Source organism: Fundulus heteroclitus, unplaced genomic scaffold (genome assembly GCF_011125445.2).
Source record: "Fundulus heteroclitus isolate FHET01 unplaced genomic scaffold, MU-UCD_Fhet_4.1 scaffold_85, whole genome shotgun sequence".
Lineage (NCBI taxonomy): Eukaryota > Metazoa > Chordata > Actinopteri > Cyprinodontiformes > Fundulidae > Fundulus > Fundulus heteroclitus.
The window spans coordinates 749,347-767,799 of record NW_023397307.1 but is presented as its reverse complement, the minus strand read 5'-3'; the positions used below and the strand labels follow the sequence as shown (position 1 = coordinate 767,799).

Genomic DNA, 18,453 nt, shown 5'->3' with positions numbered 1-18,453 from the left:
GGCCGCTGGGAGTGGGGGAACCCGCCCCAAACCCGAAGCCAACCAATGCGCCAGAGGGCCAAGGCGCCTGCAAACGAAGCGGAGGAGGGCAGGACGTGGGGGGATGGGCTCCGCACCTAGCGGAGACTTGAGATTATTGGGAGAGGGAGCGGACCACACCCATACCTGGGAAAAAAAAATAAAATAAAATAAAATAATTCACACCATCCCTCCCTTGTGCCCCACTCACCACACACAGATTTAACAAAAAAAAGACGATGTACACACATTCCCACATAACACTCGCATCCAACACTGACCAGAGGGGGGGTCACCCCAAATCGACTATACGACTGCTTGTGCCCGACCCCCGGCCCCGCCCCCGGACCAGACGCCCCCCGGACCGGGCCCCCCAAAGAGGTGTCAAGGTGTTTCTTAGTGGCCCTCTTGCGCCCGTTAATTGTGGAGATGAGATTTTTTCCAGAATTCTGATGCTAAACAAATGGCTGGAAAAAACATGCAAAGAAACAAATGTAACCTTCATAGACAACTTTAACATCTTTTGGGAAAGAAGACATCTGGTCAACAGAGATCGTTTCTCTCTAAATAGGTCAGGTGCAAGACGGCTGATTTCAAACATCTTCTATTCTGTGAACCATGCGTCATCAGCTTTGTTCCAAAACAAAGTACATCCAGTGCCAAAACAAATGATAAGCCCAGTGCAGCCCGAACAAGCCAAGATAAAGATGGCCAGAAAGATGACACAGAATGAGGCGTTGTCAGAGCTACAGGAGAATTCATCCCAGATCTCAGCAGGACAAAGAGAGGACCAAGAACCTCTATTGTCACGAACACCGGTCCAGACCAGACCCGCCTCCCCTTCTTCTCCACAAAGCCCAGAAGTTCCTTTTCTGGAATTTTCTCACAACATAGACAAAGTATTTAAGATTGGCCTACAGATGACATCCTCTCCACATAGCCATTCTGCTGTGAATAAACCAGGATTCTCCAAAGGCCTCAGACCCTCAGATCCTCCTCCTCTACGTATCACAGAACACTCTGGTACTGAGGAACTCCAAATCACTTCGCTGTGATACAGATTGGGCCCTGGCCACACGTTTATCAGACATGACAGTTCCCAGCATCAGCCTGGGCCTTTCGCCGGAGATTATGGAATATCTGTGATAATACGTGGCAGAAATAAGAAAAACAAAAGGATAAACAGGAACAAATCCTTAAAAGTCATAAACTGTCAGATGCAACCTGTCACAGAGACATCATCAGCCACTAAGTCCTATAAACTGGGTTTATTAAATATTAGATCTCTGTCAGGAAAATCCCTTTTAATTAATGACTTCATTATTGACAATAATCTTGATATAATGATTTTAACAGAAACATGGCTGCATGAATTTAGTGAAGCAGCTATACTGATGGAGTCAACACCTCCAAACTACAATTTTCTTTGTGAGAGCAGACAGCAAAGGAAAGGTGGAGGAGTAGCAACATTGTTTATTGATTCACTAAAGTGCAAAAAGGTGTTTTTGGGAAAATTTGACTCTTTTGAACATTTGGCTCTCCAGGTAAAGGGCCTGGTACGAACTATGTTTCTGAATGTGTACAGGCCTCCTAAGTCCACATCAAACTTTTTTAATGGTTATAGTCACCTGCTGTCTGTGATATGTGTTCATTATGACTGTTTAATTATTGTGGGAGACTTCAACTTTCACGTTGACAACCCTGAAGACAGAAGTGCAAAAGAACTGTGTGACACACTTAGAAACTTTGGTTTAACTCAACATGTTAAACAGCCCACACACAAACAGGGACATATTTTAGACTTGATCGTCACTAAAGGTCTAAAAATTTCACAGGTCAATGTAACTGATGTTGCCCTATCTGATCACTTTTCTGTTACCTTTGAAAGGATAATTTCCAGTGACTCATTTAGCCAAAGGGACATTGTAAGAAAACGCACCTTTAAGGACAATGCCGCGGAAACTTTTATTCAAGCTTACTCTGATACTTCAACCTTGGGCTGCAACTCAGTAGATGAGCTAGTAGATAACTTTCATTCTAAAGTCTCAGACATCATTGACTGCATTGCTCCAGTTAAAGTGAAAGTTCTTTCCGAGAAGAAAAAATCTCCTTGGAGAAATGCTCCAGCAGTTAGAGGTGAAAAAAGGGAATGTCGGAAAGCTGAACGCAGGTGGAGAAAGAACAGACTCCAGGTTCACTACGACATCTATAAAGAGAGACTTAACAGATATAACTTACAATTGAAAAATGCAAGGGAATCTTTCTTCTCAGAGATCATCAAGAAAAACATTAATAATGCTCGTGTCTTATTTTCCACAGTTGACTTGCTAACAAATCACCCTGTGTCAGTGGCTTCCGAACTCCTCTCCACCAGGGCCTGCAATGAATTTGCTAACCTCTTTACTGAAAAAATCCTAAAAATTAGAGGATCACTTTGTACTACCATATCAACACCAGAACCAAAGCTGTATTCAGCTGGAACTACTTCTGACATAATGTCTCATTTCAGCCAAATAAACCACAAAAGCTTAGAGCAGATCATTTAGCAGCTAAGTTCCTCCTCCAGCTGCCTTGATGTTCTACCCACAGCTTTCTTTAAAAAAGTTTTACCTGGCATAGCGTCTGATTTGACTCAGATAATAAACACGTCCCTTCTGTCAGGTGTTTTTCCTCAGTCCCTAAAAACAGCAAATATCAAACCACTGCTGAAAAAGAACAATTTAGACAAACTTCTACTCCAGAACTACAGGCCCATCTCAAACCTCCCCTTTATCAGTAAGATTATTGAAAAAACTGTATTTCAACAATTAAGCACCTTCTTAACAACGACCAGCCACTTTGACGTTTTCCAGTCAGGTTTCCGCGCTCACCACAGTACAGAGACCACCCTTATTAAGGTGTTTAATGACATCCACATAAATACAGATTATGGAAGAACCACCGTGCTGGTACTATTGGACTTCAGTGCAGCATTCGATACTGTTGATCACTCCATTCTGTTAGAGCGCCTGGAATACTGGGTCAGCCTCTCTGGTACAGCACTCCACTGGTTTAAATCCTACTTAAAGAACAGGGACTTTTTTGTGTCAGTAGGTAACTTTACATCCCAGACGACAAAAATTACTCCTCTTCAATATCTACATGCTCCCCCTAGCTCAGATAATAAAAAATAACATCAGCTACCATAACTATGCAGACGACACACAGCTTTACATCACCATGTCACCGGGTGACTATAAACCAGTTCAAGCACTGAGTAAATGCCTAGAAGAAATCAATACGAGGATGTGCCAAAATTTTCTTCAGTTGAATAAAAACAAAACAGAAGTAATAATTTTTGGACCAATAGAGGAGAAATCAAAAGTTAGCACACAGCTTCAGTCGCTTCAGCTAAAAACCACTAATCAGGCCCGAAACCTGGGTGTAGTGATGGACTCAGACCTGAAACTACAAAAGCATCCAAAGACAATTACAAGGTCGGTTTCTATCACCTGAGGAACATTTCCAGGATTAAAGGACTAATATCTCAGCAGGATCTGGAAAACCTAATCCATGCGTTTATTTTTAGTAGAATTGATTACTGCAACGGTGTTTTCACAGGTCTGCCTAAAAAGTGGATCAGACAGCTGCAGCTGATCCAGAACGCTGCTGCCCGCGTCCTCACTAAGACTAAGAAAGTAGAGCACATCACCCCAGTTCTAAAGTCATTACACTGGCTCCCTGTATCTCAGGGAATAGACTTTAAAATACTTCTGTTAGTCTCTAAATCCCTAAAGCACTTAAATACATCACAGACTTGTTTTCAGCGTATAAACCCTCCAGACCACTCAGGTCCTCTGGCTCCAGCCTTCTCTGCATACCTAGAACACGAACCAAACACGGAGAAGCAGCATTTAGTTCCTATGCTCCACTTATCTGGAACAAACTTCCAGAAAACTGTAAAAGTGCGGAAAGCCTGAGTTCCTTTAAATCGATATTAAAAACACATTTGTTTAAAATTGCCTTTGAATGTTCAAGTTAAACTGTCTTACTGTTTTTAAATGTTCTTTTTTGTTTCTACATTCTATCCCTACTTGCTTTTATTCCTATATTTTAATCATGTAAAGCACTTTGCATTGTCTCTTTACTGAATTGTGCTATATAAATAAATTTGCCTTGCCTTGCCTTGCCTAGTTTTATTATGATTTCTGTAGGGAATAAGTCATGTTACACATGTGGACACTACACTGAAAAAGTAGAAAAGAGAGAAAATGAGAAGAAAAAAAAGGAGAAAAGGTGAAAGAAAGGCCAACTCAGGAAATCTGTCCCCCCCACTGAGGGAAGAGGGGAAACGGCCCCCAGCAAACCCCCAGCCGCTGCAGCACCGAAGCCCCCATGAGCCGTCTGCCGGCAGCCAGCTACTCCGAGATGGAACTGGTCGTGGGCCCCAGGGACCGAGCCCCGGGGGGCCAGGCCCAGCGAAGCAGCCGCCAGGAGTGAGCCGACACCCGCCCGGGCACCCGTCCCCAGACACCGAGTACCACCAATGCACCAGCAGGCCAAGGGCAGGACAGGGGGGGTGGGGTTCCGCTCTAAGCGGAGACTTGAGATGTCCTTGGGAGAGGGAGCAGTTCAAACCCAACCTGACAAAAAAACACACATTCTCATTCATTGACTTCCACCCCAGTACCCCCACACACAACCCACAAACACACCAGTAAAAAAACAAAAAAAGAGGGGGGGTGATGCCCTACACACATTTGCATTCATCACACACATCCTATATTCAAAGGTCTAGGTGCCAACCCCAAAGGAGGACCAGGCACCCGGACCCGGTACGTGTACCCTAAAGTCAAGTTGGGGAGGAGGGGGAGGACTCCACCACAACCCAATCTTCCCGGTTCTTGCTCCGGTCTTGGCCCCCCATCTCACACGCAGGCCAGACGGCCCACAGGACAGGCCCCCCGAGGATGGTGCCAACATGACCTGGACAGACCAGTCAACATACCCTGTTGTTCAAAATCAAAGGATAGCTATAACAAAAATTAATTAAAATGGTTGTGCTACGAAAAGCGTAAATTCATATGCTTGAATCAATCAAGTCATTTGGTGTAACCAACAGTCTGATAGTTGATTTAACTGTCAAGTTAATCTTACTGACTGAACCAAATTTTGTTTTGTTTGTCCCAGCATCTGTTTCCAGATGCTGGGACTTATCCTCATGTTTGCTTAAACCACAAGTCTTAAATGAAAAGTCCAAAGTTATGTGCTTTCAAAATTATATTCCAGTCCAGAGGAGTTAGATGCTCAAATATCTAACCTAAGATGCTTTGCGTATTCGTCTAATAGGACATTTTAAGAGCTTTATTTGTGTTGTGTAGAACAAATTTGTTTCCAGATTTAACCCCTAGTTAATCTGAGGTGCCACCCTGTTTATGTGGAAAGGGGGGTGCTCATAAAGCTAAAATTGCTCATTTCGCTTAAAAAAGGTGAAAAGCATAAGCTTAAAAAGTTATTAATTCCTTAACCTGTGAAGCCTTGCGCAAAAGCTAGTAATTACTAAAGAAAGGTAAGCAGTCGCTACAGAGCTCATAAAGATTTAGCATTCTTAACTCTGAAAGAATAGTGTCGTCATAAGCCGCATGTTGAACGGTCAACTTGTGCACCTGTTTCTATGCACACAAATAAGTATTTGCAAAATTTTTGTTTAAACATAAATGCCTAGCTAAGCATGCACGGACCGGATCTTGTGTTATTTTGAAAGTTTTGTCATCACATGTGTTTGTTTTGTGTTTGCAAGATGAAGCCAGAACGTCTTACATCTGAAGCTAATTGCTGATGTGTTTTTACTGTGTTCTTGGGCCAAGCTGGGAAGTTAACGCTAACACGTCACACAACAATATTTTGGCTTTTTGGGTTGTGTTTATTAGGTCATATCAAGCTTTGTTTCAGTGAGGGTTTTAAATACTGAAGGGATGTTAACATATTTGTGTTTTTCAATCTGCTCATTAAACTGAAACATGTCTAAAAGGTCTTTTAAACAAGCCCCTGATGCTCCTAATGCTAATAACTTGCTGCTGCTTATCACGAGTTATAGCTGTTGAACATAGCATTGTCTGTTTTGTTCACTATCCAGAATAGATAATACTAGTATTCAAATAACATTAACATCAATATTAGTACTAATTAATACTTTGTGAAACTTAAAATAAAAACACACAACCCAGGTAATTGTTAAAAAAAAATTCAGAGCTCTGAACACTCAATTAAGAGACTGTCATAGTTATGGGAAGTTCATATAAAGCACAAAAATATAGGGATAACTACAGAACTAAGATTTGAATTAAAAGTGATAAGTGATTTAATCTACATTTAATCTACGTAACTGATAATATTTTTCATAGACATGAACAGTATCAACTCAGCGTTTAATCTAAAAATACAAACTCTATGTCATGGAACACCTCCCTCCATTAGGGGGCAGAGTGCCATCACCAACAGAGCTAAACAGAGAAGCAATATAACAGCTGAATTCTGAAGTGTTTACTCCTCTCTGATTCTCTTTATCCCAGTGAATTTTAATGCAGTGACAACAGTAGCTGTGTCCACAGGAAACAGTCACCGGATCCTTCAGTAGATCCAGACAGATAGAACAGCAGAAAGTGTCCTGGTGTATAATATCTAAGTTTTGCTCCATTTCTTTTCTCAGTCAGGCTGAGTTTGTGAGCTATACCCCTGAGAATATGCTCTAAGCTTTTGTTTGTACAGAAGAATGTAGTCCGTCAAATCTTGCACCTACATGTTTGTTTAACCAACCGTCAGTATCTGAGGAGGAATGCGGAATGACTGGTCAGATGCTGCTCAAGAGCTGAAAGAAGAGGAAGAAATGCCAGGCTTTCAATATAGAAGAATAAGTGGTTTAGGTGAAAAACTGTGCGTTTGTGACATAATTTATTTCTACCATAGAGAATTGTTGACCCCACCTTCAGTCATCAACCTTAAGCCCCACCCACATTCCAAAGAGACAGGTGCCCCGCCCACTTACAGGTCCACCCCGGAAGCCCATTCCCCTATCTTGTCTGGGGGCTGCATACCCCTCTGGGGTGCCGGTGCACAGGTCCAAAAGAGTAAGTGGTCGGAACCCAGGTTGCAAGGACCATATGAGATAATGTAGTTCACCTCACATACAGTCCAGGTAAAAGGCAAAGCTGGGGCAATTTGACACCTGACATATTGTACACCCACCTCTCCACCCTCTGGCACTTTAGATTTGAAAAACAGTAAAGAGTAGGGACTAAATTTAGGTAATTTATTGGTTTCCTTCTCTTCCAAGATGTTGCTTTTGGACCAGCCCTAGAAATATACAGGGATTATTATATTGATTGCTGTCGTTTTTATGGACCATGACCAGTTCCCAAACAGAACCCAGAGATCCCTCCCAGAATGATCTCCCTGGGCCATCCAACTTAGTTTAAGATGGATAAAAAAATAATGCATGATTTAAATTTTTTCACTGCTAATTCTGTTACGAAGGATAACTGTTAAGTGTGCATGGGAGCCAATTTGCCAGTTGTTTATGCACACATCCCCTCTGAAGGTGACCCCTTTCAGTGCAGAAGCTATTGCTTTTTGTGTCTTACACTTTTATCTGAGTACCAACACCACACCTGGGGTTTACTTCTCCATCACCTTCATCGCAACGAGTGACAATCATTTGCGGCATGAGTTACTATTATGCTCCCAGAATTTATTAATACTATTTCTACCATAAAGAACATGTAACTGAGTAAATCATGGGGGCAACAAATACAGTTCCAGACACAAACTGGGTCTGTGGAGATGGAAAACATAGATTTACTCTGTTAAAAATGCTGTTTCAATTCCGGGTGGAGTGCAGTATCTTCTGGGTAATCACACAAACAGCGAGTTAAAGGACAACAGAGTTAAAGGACAACAGAGTTAAAGGATCGGTTACAAAACCTGGAGGAGGTTTGTGTCACGATCGGAACAAAACAGAGGACCCAGTATTTAGGCTGGACAAGCAGATGAGATTAAGAGGGTTATTAGAGGCAGTTCGGCAATACAGGAACACGCAGGCTTGGTGGTCAGAGTTACAATTTTAGGACGGTACACAAACAGGCAGACTGGCTAGATAAGGACAGGCAGATTCGGTGGTCAGACACTCCAGTGTGTCAGGATGTCTGTCTGGCGTCCCGGAGGATGACCCCAGCATGTTAAGTTGTTCAGCGGGCATCCCGGAGGATGACCCTGGCATGTCAAGTTGTCCAGCAAGCATCCCAGAGGACAACCCCGGCGTGTCAAGTTGTACAGTGGGTGTCCCGGAGGATGACCCCAGCATGTCAAGTTGTCTGGCGGCCATCCAAGAGGACGACCCCGGTGTGTCAAGTTGTATGGTGGGCGTGTCAGGGGATGACCCCAGCATGTCAAGTTTTCCAGCGGGCGTCCAAGAGGACGACCCCAGTGTGTCAGGCTGTCCTACGGGTGTCCCGGGGGAACGACCCCGACGTGTCAGGATGTCTGGCGTGCATCCCAGAGGATGACCCGGGCTTGTCAGGATGTACGGCGGGCTTCCAGTAAGATGACCCCCTGCATGTCAGGATGTCCAGCGGGTGTCCCGGAGGATGGCCCCGGCGTATCAGGATGTCTGGCAGGGCATCCCGGAGAATGACCCCAGCATGTCAAGTTTTCCGGCGGGCGTCCAAGAGGACGACCCTGGTGTGTCAGGATGTCCTGCAGGTGTCCCGGGGGACGACCCCGGCATGTCAAGTTGTATAGTGGGCATCCCGGTGGATGACCCCAGCATGTCAAGTTGTCCGGCGGGCTTCTTGGAGGACGACCCTGGCGTGTCAAGTTGTCCAGAGGGTGTCCCGGAGGGCGACCCTGGTGTGTCAAGTTGTCCAGAGGGCATCCGGGAGGCCGACTCCGGCGTGTCAGGATGTCTGGCGGGCATCCCGGAGGATGACTCCTGTGTGTCAGGAAGTCCGGCATGCACCCCAGAGGATGACCCTGTCGTGTCAGGATGTACCGCTAGCATCCCGGAGGACGACCCCGGCGTGTCAGGATGTGCGGCTGGCCCCTGACCGGTTGAGTAAATGGTGCAGGACCCTCAGCAGGCCGAAGTTGACGATGCAGGCCCCTATATGGGCCTCGATGGTGGAGCAAACCCCTTGGCGGGCGTTGTCGGAGGCAGCACCCCCCCCCCCCCCCCCCCCCCCTAATGCTAACCCAGTAGTTAGCCTAGAGTTTAGCATCAGGGGATGCTTGAATACTAGCCCCAGAAGGTGCTGGACTACGGACTTCAGGCGAGGCCGGGCTACAGAGTTCAGGCGATGCCAAACTACTGACTTCAGAGGGCGCCAGGCTGCAGGATTAAGGTGCCGATGGGCTGGAGGATTCAGGCGGCACTGGGCTGCAGGATTCAGGTGGTGCCGGGCTACGGGCTACAGGGTTACCCAGACTATTGGAAACCAGGAACCTCAGCAGGAGGCTGTCCAGCACCTCAGACCTTGACAGTCTGCAGGCACTTGTAAAGTTGGCTGTCCAGCCAAAGGTATGGAAGATAGACCTTCCCAAAAGGACCAGGGATTTCTAAGTCTCCATGGGTTCCTGGATGCTTGTCGCCTCGTTGAGGCCCCCGATGCTTGTCGTCTCACCGCGGCCCCTGACGATTTTCGTCTTACCGAAGCCCAGAGTTGCTGACTGGGAGAGGGCTCGTCTGAACCCCCTCCACACCTCACGGACCGGCGGATAACCCGCCGAGGCAGGAGCATCGACCTGTGTAACTCCCACAGAGGCAGGAGCGGCTGCCTGTGTTGCACCCTCGGTGGCAGGAACAGCTGCCTGTACTGCACCCTCGGTGGCAGGAACAAGGTTCTATGCCAGAACCTTGGCATAGACAGGAGGAGGATCTGAAGTGTCAGCCAACACCACCAGATCTGAGAGGGCCACCGGGTCCTCCATAACAGGATCATGGGATGAGGCGGCCACTAGACTCTGTTGTGAATGAGTTTTAAAAGAGAAGTCCAGTCAGCACGGAAGAATCAATGGATCATTATCTGTACCTAAAACTTATACTTTTGCTGTGATTTAATGAATGTAGTGTTAATCAGTAAAAACATAATAGTAATGTTAAATCAGTTGGACCATCTTATAACAGTTAACAAATGGATAAAACGACGACAGGGGCCTGCCGCTACACCACAGCTGCAGCAGACAGATTCAACTCACATCGTCCCTTTTTGGTCTCCTCAGCTCAAACTGGTATGGCTATATTTTGTCAAAAGTCAGGTTGCTATCAAGAAAGTCTTCCATATATTCCAAATCGCTATCAAATGATGACAGAAAATCCACGGAACTCCCATCGCTGTCGCTATTAAATCCATTACTCTATGCTTCGCATACTGCACTAGTCATCGCCATCTTGGATAATAGCGCATTGTGACAAACAGATACAGCATTGGGACTTGCTCGACAGCCGATACCACACCATGACGTCACTGGGAGCTGGTAGTATTGTTCATTGACCAACATGGATAACTCCAGTAAAGCACATTCAAATGAAAATTACTCTTTATTAAAAGAATGTATAATTTTTTTGAACAGTATGTAATAATTTTATATTTAAGGTATTGTCAGAAGTTTGAATTCTGAATATGATCGGAGTTCTCCTTCAACACTGAGCTGTACACACTGGGGAATTGGCAGTGTTATCCCCCCTTCTATTCAGTGTTGGCTTTTGACAAAGATGACTTCTTATTCTCAGAATTCTGATTTTAGACCCATAATTCTGACTTTATTCTCAGAAGATTAGAGTCAGAATTCTGAGAAAAAGTCCGAATTGAATAGACTTTTTTCTGAATAACTTTTTTTTAATGGTCCTAATCCTCCTCTGTAGTTCTTTGTTGAAAGAGTTTAAAAGTGATGGTTTACTGGAAAAAATAAATAAAAGCAATTTTGAAGAAACAGCGAGATCAGTAAACAAGATAAAAAAAATATTAGAAATTGAAAAAGAATTAGAATACATTTTTATTGATGAGCACAAACTGTATTGGGAAAATGTTTTATTTACCGTGATTTCAGTCCTTTACAAAGAGTTATTTTTTATTTACTGTTAATTCAGTCCTTTACAAAGAGCATAGAAAGCATAGACAGAGCATAGACAGAAGAGCATGACAATAACTATGGTAAAAAATACATTGTAAAATAAAGGCATCTTTCGGTGTATCCCTGTACCATCCCTTTGCTAAAACTCATAAAGACTGATGAGAACACAAGGGTCAAAAAACATAGAAAATAGTGATCACATCAAAAATAGCTCTAAAAAGTTTGAAACAAATCTGGATTCAATCATTACAACCACCAACAGAGCTAAACAGTGAAGAAACATGGCTTTATTCTGAAATATCTTTAATTGAAAATCAACAACAGATATAAAATCAACTTAAGTCCACAAAGAGACAATATCTGTTGCCTCATGTGTGTCTTGTCTCAACAAAAGAGGTCCAAACCAGAATAACCGCTTTCACTTTTCAACCTGGGGAATTATTTGACATTTTATTACTGAGATCACAACTGCTAAAACCGACAAGTGATAAACATATTTTTCAGCTTTTTAAGAAAAAATAATGAAGAAGTAAAGAAAATCAAATTGAACACGACCCAAACTTTTTTACAGTTTGCAGAACAGCGCTGAGTCTCCAGTATTAAAACCAATGCAAACTCCAGCGTGTAGCGGCTGAGTGAAGGTGGTCTGGACTCTGTGGAGGAGAGTCATGGTTTCAGAGACGCTGTAGAAGGAAAGAATACCTGCTCTGTGATCCAGGTACACTCCTACTCTGGAGGAAACAGGACCTGAGATGGAGGTTGAGATATTGTTGTGCCAGAATACATACTTGTTTTGGTAAAAGTCTAATGCCCAAGATTTTTCATTACATCCAAATATACTCTCATCTCCTGCTCTGCTGCTATTGTTGTATGTGACTGCTACATAAACTCTCCCTCTCCTCTCCACCTCCCAGTAACAACGTCCAGTCAGACTCTCTCTACTCAGAACCTGAGCATATTCACTAAATCTGTCTGGGTGACTAGAATAAGTCTGATTTTGATCCATCACTGTTGCCTTTTTCTTTCCTTCTGATAGTAACAGATAATTGTTTGCTGTGTTGGGATCCAGTGTGATTTCACATGAATATTTCAAGAATCCAGCTCTACTCTTTGGTTCTGGTTCTGACAGTAAAACATTAACTTCAGTAATTGTTAGTGAGATGTTTGTCCATGCGTCTCTCAGGATGTCCTGTAGTTTATCTCTGAGCTCTGACACAGCTGCTGTTACATCCTCAAAGTAGCTCAGAGGACGGATCTTGATGCTGGATGAGTGTGTAGACTCACTGAGTGCTGACAGTGAGGTGTAGTTGTGGAGAAACTGGTTGTGATCCTCTGTGTCTGAGAGCTGCTTCAGCTCAGCGTCTTTCCTCTTCAGCTCAGTGATCTCCTGCTCCAGCTTCTCCTGAAGCTTTTTGACTCGACTCCCTTCAGTTTCCTGCTTGGATCTGATCTGCTGCTTCACATCAGAGCTTCTTTTCTGGATGAGACGGATCAGCTGAGTGAAGATCTTCTCACTGTCCTCCACTGTTTTATCAGCAGAGTGCTTGATGGCCTCCAGCTCCTGTTGAAGCAGCTTCACATCTTTCTCTCTGTCCTGGATTCCCTGCTGGATTCTTTCTCGTTTCACTTTGAGATTTCTCTGCCTCACGGCCCTTTCTGCTGCAGTTGAGACTGTGTTGTGGCCTCTGTGTTCATCCATTAAACAGAGACTACAGATACACTTCTGATCAGTACGACAGAAAATCTTCATCACCTCATCATGACGAGAGCAGATGTTCTCCTGGAGGTTCTTGGAGGGCTCCACCAGCTTGTGTTTCTTAAATGCAGCTGAATCATAATGAGGCTGAAGGTGTTTCTTACAGTAAGATGCCAGACAGACTAAACAGGACTTGATAGCTTTCAGTTTTCTTCCAGAGCAGGAATCACAGGCCACATCTTCAGGTCCAGCATAGCAGAGATCAGCAGGAGCAGCTTGGAGTCTAGTCGTCCTCAGCTGCTCCACTAAAGCTGCTAGGATGGTGTTTTTAGCCAGGACAGGCCTCGGTTTGAAGGTCTTCCTGCACTGAGGGCAGCTGTGCATTCCTCTCCGATCCTCTTCATTCCAATGGATTTTAATGCAGTCACAACAGTAGCTGTGTCCGCAGGAAGTAGTCACCGGATCCTTTAATAGATCCAGACAGATCGAACAGCAGAAAGTCTCCTTATCTATAACAGCTGCATTTTGCTCCATTTCTCCTCTCAGTCAGACTGACTTTTTGAGCTCCACTCCCGTAGAATACGTTCTAAGCTTTTGTTTCTACAGATGAATGCAGTCTGTTTGGTCTCACACCTACATGTCTATTTAATCAACCATCAGTTCCAAAGAATGTTGAATAACTGGTCAGTTGTGTTGCTCAACTGTAGGAAGAAGATGTAGAAAGGTCCGGCTTTCAATCTAAGGCAATGGTTAGAGCAATAAACTGTGTATTAGAAATATAATTAATTACCACCATAAAGCTTTAAATTTCACTTTATGCAAACCATTACTATTCAATTGAAATTTTCAGTTCAATTTTATTTATATGGCGCCAATTCATGAAACATGTCATCTCAAGGCACATTACAAAGTCAAAATCAATCAGATTATAAAGATTGGGTCAGATTATACAGATTGTTCAAAAAATTTCCTATATAAGGGAACCAGTTGATTGCATCAAAGTCTTGACAAGCAGCATTCACTCCTGAAAAAGCGTAGAGCCACAGGGAGAGTTGTCTGTATGTCAATGGCTTTGCAGCAATCCCTCATACTGAGCAAGCATGAAGCGACAGTGGAAAGAAAAACTCCCCATTAACGGGAAGGAAAACCTCGGGCAGAACCGGGCTCAGTATGAACGGTCATCTGCCTCGACTGACTGGGGGTTACAGAAGACAGAGCAGAGACACAATAAGAGTGACAAAAAAGCACAGAAGCACACATTGATCCAGTAATCTGTTCTACATTAGATGGTAATAGCGGGTGAGCTGTCTTCCCTGGATGATGTCTTAGATAACAAAACGCCAGACAAGGTGTAATGCAATGCAATGAGGAAGTCACACCGTTAACAAAGACATCTATTTGTGAATGAGAAAAAACAACATTGCTGCTATCTCCAGGGCATTTCTGCAATTTTGAAGATATTACAAGGGGGACAGACTCTTTAACGTTTGATACAGCATTCTCCGATAAAAATCTACTATAATGGAACCCTCTTTTGGGGGTGGAGAACTCAGTTAGATCAAACTCAAAAAATGATCAGATAGGACAGGGTTGTGAGGAAATACTGTTAATTCTTCATAATCAATGCCATATGTCAGAACAAGGTCTAAAGTATGGAGCCAAGAGTGTGTAGGTTTATGCACATTTTGAGCAAAACCAATTGAATCTAGGATAGTTTTAAAGGCTACTCTAAGGTTATCACATTCTGTGTCAACATGAATGTTGAAATCAACCACTATAATAAGGGTAGTTCATTGTTATTGTTTTGATGCGGGTTTTTCGCGCATGCGCGCCGGACTGGTAGGCAAAAGGCGAACACAATGGCGGACGCAAACAGAGAAACTGACGAGTTCTCCACGTATTTTCCTTCTTTAGATAACGTACTACAAGATTGTTTTAAGAGTAAGTTGATAGTTGATGGTATCAGATTGCCAGATCCACACAGCAAAAGCCTGAAGGGATGGAGTGAGTCTGTGAAATGCTGGCCAAGGGTTTCGTACTGCGACATACAGCTGCCTTATAAACACGGCAGGCCAGTACACACGAGAGAGCAAGAAAGCCATGAAATCACAGGACGGCTACAATTATTTTATATCAGGAAAAAGGCTCCAGCAACGCCCGCGACGCCATGAGGGATTAAGCAGGGTAGGTTTTTAACCTACCCGCCCGGTAGGTTAAAAAAAACAATTGTTCACTACGGATTATTTTGGTGTTTTTGTCTTTTTAAAATGGGTGGCGGTGTCGGCGACATTGCAGCGTAAACACAGAAGTACTAGCGCCCGTGAACGGGGGCATAATAGCAGCAGCAGCTGCTGTAGCTGCTGTAGCAGCTACAGCAACTGCTTCTTCGGCCCGTGTAGTGTTTACGCAGCAGCAGCCCTGCTGCGTAAACACTACACGGGCCGGAGAAGCCGCTGCTGTTGCTAGCAGCCCGTGAACGGGCTGAGCAGCCGCTGCCTGCTCCGCCGCCGTTAGCGATCGCTACACGGGCCGGAGAAGCGGCTGCTTCTGCTACCGCTTCTCCGGCCCGTGTAGCGATCGCCACCTCCCCTCCGCCGCTATTTAAGTAGAACAATGACTAGAGCAGAATTAAGTTGTATATACCGGAGATGAAGTGTAGACTGCAAATTCTGTTGTAGTATGTTGGCTCCCCCAGTCCATTCAGCAGCTCTGTTTTTGCCTACCCGCGGGACCCGGATGTAGCGCTGACGTCACGTGTGAACTACCCTATACCCTAGTCAGTGTTTAACACCAAATCAGATAAGAAGTCCGACAACTGATCCAAAAACTGAGTGTAAGTGCCTGGTGGACGATACAAAACAACAGACTGAAGAGGTTTTATTGCTTTGCAATTTGGATGAGGAAAACTGAGGGTTAAATGTTCAAAAGAACTGTAGTTATTAATTGGCCTGGGACTGAAAGATGGTTGCCACTCATCCTCCTCTTCCCACAGATCTGGGAATGTGGAAATTTGAATAAGTGGAGGGAGTTGACTTATTTATACTAACATAGTCCACTTGGAGCCAAGTTTCTGTGAGACAAAATAAATCAATCTGATTATCAGAAATCAATTCATTAACTAACAATGTCTTTGGAGCGAGAGACCTTATATTTAATGGACCACATTTAATCATTTTATTTTTTGGTTCAAGGTTGGCCGTATTGATTTCCTTTTAGATCAGTTTTTGATCTGTTCAGTTTTGGCAGTGGGAAAGACACAGTCTCAATAGGATAATGGGTGGGTAACAGTACAGAAGCTGCAGAGAGGTGTGTTAAACTATGGCTCTGTTTCCTGGTCTGGACCCTGGGTTGTCAACATTTAGGAGAACTAATAAATCCGGCCAGGTTCCTACAAAGAAGAGCTGCACAATCCAAAGTGGGATGAATGCCGTCTCTCCGGATCAGACCAGGTTTTCCCCAGAAAGTTTGCCAATTATCAATGTAGCCCACGTCGTTTTCAGGACACCAGCTAGACAACCAGCGGTTGAAAGATGACATGCGGCTAAACATGTCATCACTGGTCACATCAGGCAGGGGACCAGAGAAAATTACGAAGTCCGACTTTGTTTTAGCAAACTCACACACCGAAGCAACGCCAACTTTAGTGACCTACGCTCGGCGTGACCGGGTGTCATTACCGCCAATAACAATCTTACTGCATTTACGCTTATCCTTAGCCAGCAGTTTCAGGTAGGATTCAATGTCGCCCGTTCTGGCCCCGGGCAGGCATTTTACTATGGTCTCTGGTGTCTCTAGGGCCATGTTTCTGACTATGGAGCTGCCAGTAATCAGGGTCGGCTTCTCAGCGGGTGTGTCGCTGAGTGGGGAAAATTTGTTAGAAGTGCAGACGGGTTGGTGGTGACCTGGGGGCTGGTATCTAGAGGTATGCTTCCTACGAACCGTCACCCAGCCAGCCTGGTTACCCGGCTGCTCGGGTGCTGCTTCTGGAGGACCGTGAAGTTGCTCTTTACAGAACCCCCTAGATTTACAACTACAGTCAGGGAGTATTAAATGTTTGGGCATTACTTTGTTGCTTAAACTGCCGGATTTAACTAAATTTAACCACGTCACTCTTTTAAAGAAGATAGAAGAAGATCTTGACAATGGAAATCACAACCAATGTCATATGGGAGGGGTTGCTTCAGTGAAAATTATGATTTTACCTAGAATTAATTACTTATTCTCAATGATCCCCAATATAACAACATTTGACCCTTCTGTCACTAAATGTATCCCTCCCCCACGAGGTATCATCTTAAAGATGCTACAGAAGATGAAAGATAAAGGGAGACTAGGTTATTTAATATATCTTCCTTTAATGAAATGGGCAGAGGATTTATCAGTCAGCTTTAAGAAAGACTCCTTGTGTCATATATGTTTAAGAACTATTAAAATGACTTGAACCCCAGACTTACAACTAATACAATACAAATTCATCATAAAGTACACTATACAGGTCAAATATTATTCAAGATGGGTTTTGCACAACCTAATATCTGTTCACAGTGCACAGGCAATAATCCTGACACTTATATTCATGCACTATGGTTATGTACTGTTATGAAAGTATATCATTAGATATATATTAATCAGGCATTTTTATGGAAAATAATAAGAGGTACTTCTGGTCTCTAAACTGTCTCCCCTCTGAGGGAAAAGAACATGCACATCTCCACAGGGTGTTTGTTTTAAGGTCTGAAAGCTATTTCATGGTTCTTGAGGTCATCTGGGTTGACCCCTGAAAGGACATCTGGGTGCTAAATCAGCCTTAATTCATGAAGACTCTTGATAGAATAGTCTCCTTGTTTTGGGAGCAGATAGGACCTGGAGCCACAGTGTCTGCATGTGTCCTCATGAATTTGAAGAGCAAAAAAATTCTCAGTATCAATCAGCATAGAGATCTTTTGTTGGATCATATTAGTCTTGAGACAGCATCTGCCTCCACATCAGATCGACCTCTCCGGACTCCTTTGATTGGCTCCATCATTTAGTTGGAATGGGGGCAGTGGGATGTGTCCTGTAGGGCCTAGTTGTTGATTGAGGGGGTGACTGGCTCTGGGGGGTGACCGGAGTGACGTGTCTAGTGTGTAGGGTGCTGGGGTCGGTGGGCCTTGCCTGGGCGGGGTTTGGGGAGCCCCAGGGTGGCACTGGCAGCCATTTGCGATGCTCTTGGGGGGTTCTGCACTGCTGGACGTGGGCTACTGGTGTGGTAGCTGTGCTGCTCTGGGGTGGATCTGGGGTGGGTCCGAGGCTCTGTGTTCTAAGGGTCTGTCGTTCTTGGGTTAGTGTCCTGGCCAGGCCTCAGGGGCTTGGGTTCTGTTGAGTATGTCGCTGGGGGTTTGGGCCAGTAACTCCCCGGGTGTCTGGCAATACTGGGGTCTCTGGCTTGCTAGAGGGCCTTGGGGGCTGTCGATGCTGTGTGTCAAACAAACAGTGAGAGTATATTACGTAGTGGTGGATTTTCCAACAGCAAAATATTTTTTACTTCTTATCACTGATAAATGTTAACATTAAGCCCCCTGAATGAGGCTCACTAACCTCAGACAGATGGACAGATGCTCCTCAGCTGAAATGGGGCATCTGTAATTGTCCTGACT

The 18,453-nt window shown here is 44.3% G+C and overlaps 1 protein-coding gene across 1 annotated transcript; it reads right to left on the bottom strand.

Moving 5' to 3' along the window:
- Positions 1-11,142: 11,142 nt before the first annotated feature.
- Positions 11,143-13,358, bottom strand: LOC105923250 (E3 ubiquitin/ISG15 ligase TRIM25). The gene has a single exon (XM_012859141.3). It carries the CDS (start codon positions 13,349-13,351, stop codon positions 11,687-11,689), a length of 1,665 nt encoding a protein of 554 aa, XP_012714595.3. The 5' UTR covers positions 13,352-13,358; the 3' UTR covers positions 11,143-11,686.
- Positions 13,359-18,453: the final 5,095 nt, after the last annotated feature.